The following is an 11639-nucleotide window of genomic DNA, read 5'->3' on the forward strand; positions in this document are numbered from 1 at the left end:
CGGTGGCTGTGCACTCTTCCCGGGCATGCAGACACGAGTGGAGAAGGATGTACGTGCCCTAGCACCGGACGAGTACGAGGTGAATGTGATGGTGCCAAAGAAGTAAGAATGCGACCAGCGGCGGACATTTAGCGTAACCTTAACAACCATTCCTTTCTTTCATCGTACCACCATCGTGTAGCCCTATAACGTACGCCTGGCAGGGTGGAAAACAGTATTCGCAATCACTCAGCTTCCTAAAGTCCTGTATGAGCCGAAACCAGTACGAAGAGTACGGCACGAAACATCTGGTGGAAAAGTACGAGAGCTAGCGCAGGAGGAAACGATAGGGCGCGCACAGAACGCGAGTGTACGCGGATCGTGGTTTATCAGGTAAGTTAGGGCGAATTACTTTATTACGATTCCTATTGGTTTCGGTGTTTGTGGCATTAGACAAAACAGTGCCAGTGGCGTTGGTTGGTGCAGCGCACCGTACGAGATGTGCACGGCCAATGGCATTCCGGGTTCTTCCGGGCAGAAGGCAGAACCATTCCTTACTATTGGCATGTTTCCGTTTCTTTTTTTTCTAAGGGAACTATCAGCGCGTGATCGGTGGCCCACGGGAGTTTCTTAGATGCCAGAGAACTAGAGGATGCATCAACGCAAATGCACTAGTAGGTTGTGGCGATAATGGACGAAAAACAGATGGCGGCTCTCGTGCAGGATGCCAGAGATGTGGTGTACAATTACAGAGCGGACAAGTGTGTACTATATTAAATAACGATCTTCGATCCTCACTTCTTTTTTTATACGAATAAGATGCCTCCAGCGTTTTACTCCGGTATCGCAGAGTAATGAGAATCGGTTTACGGGGAACACACAAATAACATGAACACGAACACATACACACGATACGGATTCACACCAGCTCCTCCCCCTCCTAATCGCAGCACGCTGCGGAGTAGTTTGGCTAAACGAAACGGAACGTTTCCATGGGGATTACAAAACGGGGAAACGGCCGCGACGCCGACGGCGACCCGGCTACTTAGTACTGCTGACGTCTTCGGGCCGCTCGTTGCTTATCGAAACGCAACTCCATCTCCTCCAGCACCTTCGGTGTGTAGCGGACGACGAGCTTCACCGAACCGACCGCCTGTTTCAGCAGTTCCACCGCCTTCTCGTGGTTTTCGCCCTCCACCGAGACACCGTTCACCGATAGCAGCTGATCGCCGCGCTTCAGCCCACCGTGCCGATCGGCTACACCACCCGGAATGATGCGGGAAATGTAGATCGGTGAGTTCTGTTCCTTGCCGCCCATCACGTTGAACCCGAGCCCCTCGTCCGTCTTTGGCAGCTCCACGACGCGCGGATGGGCGTGACCCTCGCTTGCGGCAAACGCCGCGATCGTTGCCTTGGCTGTGGCCGACGCTCGCACATCAAGCGAACCCTGAATATCGACCGTCTCGTAGACGTGCTCGTACACCTCCCGGACCGCGTTCAGGAAATCGCTCTGCAGCACCTTCTGGAGGGCGGCCAGTTTGGTGGCCGGAACCTCCCCACTCATCTGTAGCTTTTCCAGCAGCTCTATCGATCGTTTCACATCTAGAAAGGGAGAAGGGCCCGGCATGGTTAACGGTGGGTGGGATAGGGAAGAAAATGCGCCACCCGGGACGCCCGTTACCTTTGGCCAGCGTGAGAGGTTCACAGACGTTTGCCATGGTGGTGCTGCTGGTTTGCTGGTTTTCGGGTTTTGTTTACGCTACCGATCGATGATGGCACGCACGCAGGAAAACGCTTCTGGAAAACGGCTTCTAGCGAGCTTCTTCGCACGCAGCAACAACCACACGGTGGTAGGCGGCAATATGTTTATTATTATGCTCAGCGCCTTCTTTTTGCACCCTTTTACGGTTCTGCTAAAAATATCCACGGATTTCACGGACTTGGCTCACGGATTTCTAGGGCTCACGCACTGCACACACACCCACACGCACACGCAGTGGTGAAAACTCGTCCGTGGTGAATTCGCTCGCTCGTGAAAAAGTGGATTTGAAAATGAACCGTTACGACCGCGCGTGCACGTGCGATTAAGTGAAGAATCATTGCACTGCTCCGCAGGCAGTAAATAATCGCCGGAGGTTTATGGATGCACGGCATTTCAGGTAAGCTGCAGGGATTCCGCAAACGAATATAAATGGCCACACACCTGATTGCATTCGCACTCGCAGAGAGCTAAGTCCTTTTATTTTGTTATCGCGCGTACGCAAGGAGCACACAGCAGTACACCCGCCATAAACAGCCTACCCAAACAGAAGCACCAGTTTATCAGCCTGCTATCGGTCAGTAATCAAGCCCGGGACAATCTTTAATGTGCGTTTCGAGCGTCATGAAATCACCGAAAACATTATTGCAGTGCGGGCAAGGTTCAATGTGGCGCTCGAACCCGGCCGGCGACGTCCCGTACAGCTTGCTGTTCCCGTCCATCGGTCTAGGCCGCACCGTGTTCTGTGATGGCTGCGCTCGGCTGTGGGCGGAAGACACGGATGCGGACGGGATTTTTTTTTAACGATAAATGGACATTTAATTCGAATCACTACTTACATCGTTTGAGCGTTGTGTACAGAGAGCTGATGGTTCTTTTGCAGCAGAAGCTGCAGCTCGGACGTGATGCGATTTTTCTCAATCAACAGCTCCTGATACGCGGCCCGCTGCTCGGCCAAATCACTTTTGCAAATCTCCAGCTGAGCCTGAAGCGACACCACTTCCGGACTACTACTACCTCCTGGCTGTACGGTGCCATCCTCTCCTTGTGCGTCCATTAGCATCTCGTGGCACATAATGTCGGCCCGGCACTTCATGAGCAAGTCCTGCAGATTCCCCAGTGAACCCTTCATACCGTTCAGGTCCTCGATGTAGACTTTGCGCTGTACAGGAACGTAGGAGAGCGAAGCAAACTTAAATGCAGAAATGCCGAACCTGCCGGTGGCAAGCTGCCGTGAGGACCGCGGTCCGGCTTACCAATTTATCATGTTCCGACAGCTTGTCCCTTAGCGCCCGATTGGTGCTCTCCAGGTCTCGGATACGCTGTTCGTAGTCACTTAACACGGGTTCCATAATGTCCGACCCTTAAGCAGGTGATTGATTGAATTCACGTTCTCGGGGACACAAAAGGTTCGCCGTTGAATTGTTGTCCGTCCGTTCGCTACGCTAGCTATCGTATATCTCTGTATCGATACCGGAACACAGCCGTGCCGATAGCTGACTGTCGGGCCGATAGCTGACTGGTGTTCCACGAGCTCCAAAAGTTATCTTTTATCATGGCCGCATCGAGCCGCAAAGATAGGCAGAATGTGCAGCGATATGCTGCGCCGGTTGTGGATTAGATGTTTTGGAGAAGTCGCCTGCTGACGACAAACCGTGATAAGTGGATTTTGATTTGTTTTCATCGATAAGATATCGTCACCCGCCAATCTATTCGACGCTGTGAGGTAGGTAAATGAGTAGCATGGCAAGTGGTCAGCTCCGTTTTGGATGCCATTTGGTCCTGTGGCATCGTGTAGAGAGGAGCCTACTGTGCATGAATCCCGTAACCCGTAACTATGAAACGCCTACTTAGTGTCGTCAACTAAAAGGAGTAATTCTGAAACGTGTCGTTGCTTTTCGAAAAACAAATTCAACTTTATTGGCCGTGCATGCTAGCACAAATATCAATCAAAACAATCCTAGATTATAGAGAAAAAACAAACAAACAAAACATCCAAATGCACACTGCCGCGTTATCGTACGTGTGTTTGTGGTTCTGTGTACTATCGGGTAACTCCAAGTAAGGGATCCTGCGAGCGCGAGGATTGGAACAACGGGCAGGCGCTTATGTGATAACGGTGGGTGCGTTGCGACCGGTGTAGCTGGGCAGTTTGGACACCTCGAGCGCGATGTCAATCAGTGGTTTCAACATCTCACATGCGCTACCGAGCACATTTTCCTTTTCGTACGAATCGATGTACAGGCGCACCGTGGCACCGGAACTGCCGGTACCGCTCAAGCGCATCACCACGCGGCTACCATCGGTGAACACGATCCGCAGGCCTTGCTTCGTCGAAACGGACTTATCGATCGGATCGTTGTAGCTAAAGTTATCGCCCAGCTTCACCTTGTACGTCTTGCCACCGGCACTCAGCTCGCGGCCAACGAACGCCGGATCGGTGATGGTCGTCTCGAGCGTCGCCATCATCTCATTGCACGGTGCCAGATCGCACTCTTCGTAGTCATAGCGCGTAAAGTAGTTCCGCCCGTAACGCCTCCAGTGCTCGACGCAGATCTCCTCGATGCTCTTGCCCGTGTGCGACATGATCGATAGCCAGGCCAGTACCGCCCAGACGCCATCCTTCTCGCGGATGTGGTTCGAACCGGTACCGAAGCTTTCCTCACCGCACAAACACAACCGTCCGGCATCCATCAGATTACCGAAGTACTTCCAGCCCGTCGGCACCTCGAACATCTCCTTGCCCAGTGCTTCCGCCACACGATCGACGGCCGATGCGGTGGGCATGCTGCGCGCCAATCCCTGCACACCGTGACGCTTAAAGTACGGAATGCACTCGAGATAGTGGGCGATGACGGCCAGTGAATCGCTCGGCGTCACAAAGAAAGCCTTCCGGCCAATGATCATGTTACGATCGCCGTCACCATCGAACGCAGCTCCGATATCGTAATCACCGGCCCGTACCGTATCCACCAGGTCCTTGGCGTACGTTAGGTTGGGATCGGGATGGAGACCACCGAAATCGGGCAGCGGAGTCGTGTGCACGACCCCATCCGTCGATGCACCCAGGCAACCGACGAAGATCTCGTTCACGTAGCTTCCCGTCACGCCGTTCATGGAATCGATACGCATCTTCAGCGGTTGACCATCCGGTCGCGATTTTCCACTTACGAAGTCCTTCAGCCGCTCAAAATCAAAGATCTCCTTCATCAGCGTCACGTAATCGGCCACCGAATCGATCACCTCGACGGTAAACGGGCTGCCGGCCACCTCGGCATTCGTTACACCGATCTTCGCGACGTCGACCGTCACCTGCGCCAGCTTGTACTGCTTGATCTCGCCCGACAGCGCGTAGATCTTGTTGGTGAAGGCATCCGGGGCCGGGCCACCGTTTTCACAGTTGAACTTGATGCCGAAATCGTTCTCCGGACCGCCGGGGTTGTGCGATGCGGTCAGCACGATGCCACCCAGGGCCTTGTGGCGCCGGATCAAGCTGGAAACGGCCGGTGTCGAGAGGATACCGTTCTGGCCGACCAGCAACTTCCGCACTCCATTCCCCGCGCATAGTTTCACGATCAGTTCGCACGCTTCCTTGCAGAAGTACCGTCCGTCGCCTCCTACGACGAGCGTCGAACCGGCGAGGGCCGCACCGTTCGCATCGAGGATACACTGGACAAAGTTTTCCGTGTAATTCTTCTGAGTAAACACTTTAACCTGTAGCGAAACGGAATGGAAGTTAGGAACGGGGCTACTCCGACTCCGGTGTTACCGGTGGTTACCTTTTTCCGCAGACCACTAGTGCCGGGTTTTTGGCCCTCGAACGGTGCCGTGGGAATGGTTTCGATTGTTACGGACATGCTTTGGCCACAAAGAAGACGGCGAAAGGTGAACGATGAAAAGCACCAAACAAGACCCACTGAAACAGCTGAGCCGAGATTTGTGGCCGGAAAAACAACCGCCGCGCTGCCTCGCTCTCGTAGCCACACCAGCGTCACCTTGCGGCTCACCTTGAGTCACCTTGAGGATTTTGGCCACTGATACCACTCTCGCCCACCGTGTGGTGAATTGCTCGAATCGAACAGTTTCAGGTCCGAGCTATACAACCGCTATACGAACGCTACTCGAGTTAGCCGCTTTGAATCGCGTGTGTTCAGTGGGACAACACGGGCCACGCGGAACTTTGTGGAAGGGGAGAAAACTCTTTGGTCACAACCCGCGGTGAAACGTGTACAATTTTGCAGCTCGCAAGATCGCAGGCCGGTTTCTCGCAGGATTACGACGCTCGTCTGGTTGTTTATCTCGCAAAAAAGATCAACGCACAAGCAAGGTAAGTCCGGTGGTGTGCCAGGCCTGCTCCGTCGAGATAAACTCTCCCTTTTCGTGCCGGTCAACCGCAGAACCATGAAGAACTACGTGTACGCCGCGTTGCTGGCCCTGCTCGCCGTCAGCCAGCTCGGAATGGCCAATGAAGACAACACGGCCCGGCTGCTCGTCTCCAAGCACATCCTCAACAAGTACCTCGTCGAGGCCCGCGATGTCGTCGTCAAGTACACGCTGTACAACGTTGGATCCGGTCCGGCCGTGAATGTCCGTTTGGGTAAGTGAATGGAAAACCGGGGGGTTGGTTCCGGGACTAGTGGTGCGATGCTAACGGTACGGATACTTTCTACCCTTTCCACTCTTCAGTCGATAACGGATTCCATCCGGAGGTGTTCGAGGTGGTCGGTGGCCAGCTCAGTGCCACGATCGATCGCATTGCACCGCAAACGAACGTGACGCATATCGTGGTGGTGCGACCGAAGACGTACGGTTATCTGAACTTTACCGCGGCCGAAGTCAACTACAAGGCGACGGAGGATGCGTCCGAGGAGCAGTTCTCGATCAGCTCGGAACCGGGTGAGGGTGCGATCGTGGCCGAGGTTCAGTTCAACAAGCAGTTCAGCTCGCACTACCTCGATTGGCTGGCGTTCGCCTTCCTGACGCTGCCCTCGCTCGCCATCCCGTACGCCATGTGGTACAGCTCCAAGACGAAGTACGAGCTGCTGGGCAAACCATCGAAGAAGGCCAACTAACGGCCCCGTCCCTCTTTCCCGGTGTCTCTGGCCGTGGGGAGCAACAACAGCAGCAACAACAAGTGACCGATTTTCCGGCCTCACTTATCCCACGGCGCGCGTTTCCGTGCGTTCGAAGTAGCAGCATCATTGAAGACTAAGTTAATTTGTAAGGAACAAACCGCACCCGCTTGGAACGCATCGAACGCGGAATCCCCCCATCGTCGTACCATCATCTACCCCCCCACCCCTCTTTATCCTCAACTGCCACCACCCTCACCAGAAGCAGGAGCAACCCCGGGAATCCCCGGGTCCACCTTCATTCCGTACTCATCCGCACAGCGGTGCTATTCTCTTTCGAGACAGAAACACGAAATGAGTAGCGACCGTTGGTTCAGGGTGCCAGCGATAGGCGAAAGTTGCAAAGTGATAGAACAATGGATCAGCTTATCTTCATTTGTTTTGTTAATATAAACCAGCGAAACCTTTCTCGCCTAAACGACACAATTCTGTGTTCTACTTTTTTTGCGCTCTAACCTACTTTGAGGCGATCGGTCCACCAACACCAACAAGCAAACCGAGCTGTTATACGGCATATAACAGAGCTGTGCAAGGAGTGGGAGACCAAACAAGAAATATCCTGTGAGTGGGAATATCGAAAAAAAATCTTCGTAAAGCACGGTTTCGTTTGTGTCGAGAAAATATGTCGGAATTGAATCTTGCGTGGCTTGCGCGTCAAGCTTGTGTTTGGTGGCCATCATCTGCTGGCCAACCGGGACTGTGGCCAATTGATCCACCGCTAACTCCATTGAGCGACGACATGCCGGCCGGCGATCCCATACCAGCTTTGACGCAGCCCGAAAACATGGCCTGCCCGTCCACCGTCGTCCAGTGTGTCTGCTGCGAGCCTCAGGTACCTCAGCAAGCTCAGGAATCTCAGCAACCTCAGGTACCTCAGGAATCTCAGCAACCTCAGCAACCTCAGAATGTTCCCGATGGCTGTTTTACCTCCAACGAGACCACGAAGATAAACTCTCCTAAGCCGCTGGAGGAACAGCTCTCGGTAACGGCGGAACCGATGAAGATGGTCCCCGGCGAAGGCCAGAACTACGAGTTACCGCCAAGCAGTTCTTATCCTCCAGAGGGTGAAAGAATGATGGCCAGGGATATCCTCTTAGGTCTAAACGAATTTCATCGCAAGCCTTCAAAAATACGACCCAAAAGTGCGTACACAACCTACTATCAAAGTTTCTGTGACGAGTTGAGAACGCAGCATCCCGAAGGGTCACCATATCCATACCATACCATAGGTCAGCAGGTCAGGAGCGACGACATGCCGGCCGGCGATCCCATACCAGCTTCGACGCAGCCCGAAAACATGGCCTGCCCGTCTACCGTCGTCCAGTGTGTCTGCTGCGAGCCTCAGGTACCTCAGCAACCTCAGGAATCTCAGCAACCTCAGCAACCTCAGAATGTTCCCGATGGCTGCCTTACCTCCAACGAGACCACGAAGATAAACTCTCCTAAGCCGCTGGAGGAACAGCTCTCGGTAACGGCGGAACCGATGAAGATGGTCCCCGGCGGATGCCAGAACTACGAGTTACCGCCAAGCAGTTCTTATCCTCCAGAGGGTGAAAGAATGATGGCCAGGGATATCCTCTTAGGTCTAAACGAATTTCATCGCAAGCCTTCAAAAATACGACCCAAAAGTGCGTACACAACCTACTATCAAAGTTTCTGTGACGAGTTGAGGACGCAGCATCCCGAAGGGTCACCATATCCATACCATACCATAGGTCAGCAGGTCAGGAGCGACGATATGCCGGCCGGCGATCCCATACCAGCTTCGACGCAGCCCGAAAACATGGCCTGCCCGTCTACCGTCGTCCAGTGTATCTGCTGCGAGCCTCAGGTACCTCAGCAAGCTCAGGAATCTCAGCAACCTCAGGTACCTCAGGAATCTCAGCAACCTCAGCCACCTCAGAATGTTCCCGATGGCTGCCTTACCTCCAACGAGACCACGAAGATAAACTCTCCTAAGCCGCTGGAGGAACAGCTCTCGGTAACGGCGGAACCGATGAAGATGGTCCCCGGCGAAGGCCAGAACTACGAGTTACCGCCAAGCAGTTCTTATCCTCCAGAGGGTGAAAGAATGATGGCCAGGGATATCCTCTTAGGTCTAAACGAATTTCATCGCAAGCCTTCAAAAATACGACGCAAAAGTGCGTACACAACCTACTATCAAAGTTTCTGTGACGAGTTGAGGACGCAGCATCCCGAAGGGTCACCATATCCATACCATACCATAGGTCAGCAGGTCAGGAGCGACGATATGCCGGCCGGCGATCCCATACCAGCTTCGACGCAGCCCGAAAACATGGCCTGCCCGTCTACCGTCGTCCAGTGTATCTGCTGCGAGCCTCAGGTACCTCAGCAAGCTCAGGAATCTCAGCAACCTCAGGTACCTCAGGAATCTCAGCAACCTCAGCCACCTCAGAATGTTCCCGATGGCTGCCTTACCTCCAACGAGACCACGAAGATAAACTCTCCTAAGCCGCTGGAGGAACAGCTCTCGGTAACGGCGGAACCGATGAAGATGGTCCCCGGCGAAGGCCAGAACTACGAGTTACCGCCAAGCAGTTCTTATCCTCCAGAGGGTGAAAGAATGATGGCCAGGGATATCCTCTTAGGTCTAAACGAATTTCATCGCAAGCCTTCAAAAATACGACGCAAAAGTGCGTACACAATCTACTATCAAAGTTTCTGTGACGAGTTGAGTACGCAGCATCCCGAAAGGTCACCATATCCATACCATACCATAGGTCAGCTTTCTAGTGCATGTGCCGATCGGTGGCGCAAAGTACCAGAAGAGGAAAGACGTGGATTCACCGAAATGGCGCATAAATACAAGCAACTGTACCGGTCTGTTCCGCTCGCACCGAAGCGGCCATCGTCGGGATTTGAGAAATTCTTTAAAGATCAACAAACCAACGTTTCGATGCTGCACCCAGAATACCGTCACCAGGATGTGTTGCGCGCTGTGGCCGGCATGTGGCGTTCTTTGGACGGCGATACTAAAGCGACTTACCAATGCGAGGCTTCGTTGGCCAACTGCCAGTATGAGATTGAGTTGACGGACTACATCTTGAGTAACCTAAACGACACGGAACCACTGGGACCCCAGCTGCAACTGTTGTCGCGCGCGGCTGGGCGTAAGCACTTTCCCTCTTCCGTGCTCTGTGCAGTGATGATAGCCCGTGGCTTGAAGCCGCGTGCCGAAGTGCCAAATTGAAGGACAATCGAATTGTCAGTGCTTTTAATAAAAAAGAAAAGCTGCCACATCTACTACTTATCTTCTTTATTAATTCAATTTCAAGCCAAGCAAATATGGTCACCTGCAAGGAAAAGGACATGGGATGCCTCGTTACATTGGTTAACGGTAGCTGCAGCATGGTTGCTGGTTGTCGTTCTGCATTGCTCGCAATCGCTCTTCTCTGGCTAAACGCTGGGCGCTTTCCTCTGCCTCTACCGGTGCCGGTGGGTGGCGCGACGAGGAGTTGATTGTTGGTCCTTGGAAGCTGCTCAGATCGTATCCGGAATCCGCCAACGGTACGGTCCCCGTTCTTGGCATTTGTTTCCGTCTTAAGACCATCTTTGATCGCGGCTCGAATGGCGTTGAATTGTCGATCGGAGTACGGAAGTCTTCGAGATCGCTACTAGACTCAATCCCATGCCTGTCGTCCTCAGACATCATGTCCTCATCTTGGGCTAGTTTAGTCACCCCGTCGTCGTCCGACAGCAGTCCGAGCAGACGCATGCGGTGGTAGTTTTTCATTTCCGGTTCGGCACACTGGATCAATGAAATGCCATTTTTCGTCAGGGAGGCCATCCGCGTCAGCCATTCGTCCGTGCTGAACGTTACTTTGGTCACCTTTTCGTCTTCCGTCCACAGCAGCTCGCTGATGTTGTCCGACACGAATCGCAACACTTGCTGGCTGGTCGGTAGCCTGGTGGAACCTTTCGATGTCACCGGTGCAAGCGTTGCGTACTGGCTAGGCTCTTTAGGCAGCAGCTCTGCCGGAAACTGGCTGCTGGTGGCAGATACACCATATCTACCGGTTTGGCTGTTGTAACAAATATCAAGGGTGTCTTGCTGCTGCAATACCTCTCCGCGGTACCGGTTGAACATCGGGTTTATGTACTGGTGCACATGATACGGTACGTTCTCCAGATGTTCCGCACTTTCCATCAGATCGCGGTAGAAAAAATCCCGCAGCTCTTGCGCGGACATAGTGACGTCATTCTGCAGCACACGAAATTCCTCCCAAAAAGCCAACGTTCTGGCATCACGATCGATCGCGAGACGACCGTAGACAAACATGATCATGCGGTGGGCCAGCGTGGTGTTCCGTGGCGGGTCACTGTCGACGAATTCTTCCGCCTGCTGTTCCTCATCTTCTGTAATCGGGTGGAGAGATGTTGTTTTGATCAAACGGTGATCCGGGGAAATCACAAATCAGTGAGGACTGCAGGGCTTTACAAACCTGAGGCACTAAAGCGAATCGAAAAATCCATTTTAAACAACAAAACCAGCGATTTTCAAGGGCACGTAGTAGGCTATGGACGCAGCGCAATGCTTTCCGAGGGGATCGTCCATTTTTTTTCCTTTTCGCAGAATTCAAAACGCACGGACTTGATCGCACAGGGTGCCTCGCCACACTCTGTATAACAGTTTCTTTTAGGCTCAATTTTAATTTTTAATGCATTTTTCGCTCTAGGGAAGGCAGGCAGATTTTCAAGTGTAAATTAAAATTTAAGAAACTGACTCATTATTTCTTTTTACCCCGAGA

The 11639-nt window shown here is 53.1% G+C and overlaps 7 protein-coding genes across 7 annotated transcripts in view; 3 read left to right on the forward strand and 4 right to left on the reverse strand.

Annotated features, from left to right (window-relative positions):
• LOC126577050 (actin-related protein 6) overlaps nucleotides 1-692 on the forward strand; it is a 1807-nt gene extending 1115 nt beyond the window's left edge. The window contains exons 2-4 of the mRNA XM_050238452.1: nucleotides 1-102; nucleotides 182-372; nucleotides 571-692. The exon at nucleotides 1-102 is cut by the window's left edge and continues 909 nt beyond it. Coding sequence (XP_050094409.1) covers nucleotides 1-102; nucleotides 182-311 — 232 coding nt within the window. The 3' untranslated portion in view covers nucleotides 312-372; nucleotides 571-692. The remainder of the gene's footprint in view (nucleotides 103-181; nucleotides 373-570) is intronic.
• Nucleotides 693-765: 73 nt separating this feature from the next.
• Nucleotides 766-1933, reverse strand: LOC126577051 (protein lin-7 homolog C). The gene is made up of 2 exons (XM_050238453.1): nucleotides 1661-1933; nucleotides 766-1581 (listed from the first exon to the last, which is right to left on the reverse strand). The coding sequence occupies exons 1-2, from the start codon at nucleotides 1695-1697 to the stop codon at nucleotides 1025-1027; spliced, it is 594 nt and encodes a 197-aa protein (XP_050094410.1). The 5' UTR covers nucleotides 1698-1933; the 3' UTR covers nucleotides 766-1024.
• Nucleotides 1934-2316: 383 nt separating this feature from the next.
• On the reverse strand, nucleotides 2317-3090 carry LOC126577092 (optineurin-like). The gene is made up of 3 exons (XM_050238500.1): nucleotides 2995-3090; nucleotides 2578-2900; nucleotides 2317-2500 (listed from the first exon to the last, which is right to left on the reverse strand). The coding sequence occupies exons 1-3, from the start codon at nucleotides 3088-3090 to the stop codon at nucleotides 2317-2319; spliced, it is 603 nt and encodes a 200-aa protein (XP_050094457.1).
• Nucleotides 3091-3629: 539 nt separating this feature from the next.
• On the reverse strand, nucleotides 3630-5727 carry LOC126575664 (phosphoglucomutase). Its single transcript, XM_050236472.1, has 2 exons — nucleotides 5518-5727; nucleotides 3630-5452 (listed from the first exon to the last, which is right to left on the reverse strand). The coding sequence occupies exons 1-2, from the start codon at nucleotides 5593-5595 to the stop codon at nucleotides 3845-3847; spliced, it is 1686 nt and encodes a 561-aa protein (XP_050092429.1). The 5' UTR covers nucleotides 5596-5727; the 3' UTR covers nucleotides 3630-3844.
• A 179-nt stretch (nucleotides 5728-5906) lies between these two features.
• Nucleotides 5907-7296, forward strand: LOC126577225 (translocon-associated protein subunit beta). Its single transcript, XM_050238686.1, has 3 exons — nucleotides 5907-6065; nucleotides 6136-6335; nucleotides 6425-7296. The coding sequence occupies exons 2-3, from the start codon at nucleotides 6140-6142 to the stop codon at nucleotides 6808-6810; spliced, it is 582 nt and encodes a 193-aa protein (XP_050094643.1). The 5' UTR covers nucleotides 5907-6065; nucleotides 6136-6139; the 3' UTR covers nucleotides 6811-7296.
• Nucleotides 7297-7654: 358 nt separating this feature from the next.
• LOC126576733 (uncharacterized) lies at nucleotides 7655-10081 on the forward strand. Its single transcript, XM_050238038.1, has 2 exons — nucleotides 7655-9446; nucleotides 10035-10081. The coding sequence occupies exons 1-2, from the start codon at nucleotides 7655-7657 to the stop codon at nucleotides 10079-10081; spliced, it is 1839 nt and encodes a 612-aa protein (XP_050093995.1).
• A 141-nt stretch (nucleotides 10082-10222) lies between these two features.
• On the reverse strand, nucleotides 10223-11364 carry LOC126576734 (uncharacterized). The gene is made up of 2 exons (XM_050238039.1): nucleotides 11334-11364; nucleotides 10223-11247 (listed from the first exon to the last, which is right to left on the reverse strand). The coding sequence occupies exons 1-2, from the start codon at nucleotides 11362-11364 to the stop codon at nucleotides 10223-10225; spliced, it is 1056 nt and encodes a 351-aa protein (XP_050093996.1).
• Between the last annotated feature and the right edge of the window lie 275 nt (nucleotides 11365-11639).

The sequence above is a fragment of the Anopheles aquasalis genome, chromosome 3 (assembly GCF_943734665.1).
Source record: "Anopheles aquasalis chromosome 3, idAnoAquaMG_Q_19, whole genome shotgun sequence".
NCBI lineage: Eukaryota > Metazoa > Arthropoda > Insecta > Diptera > Culicidae > Anopheles > Anopheles aquasalis.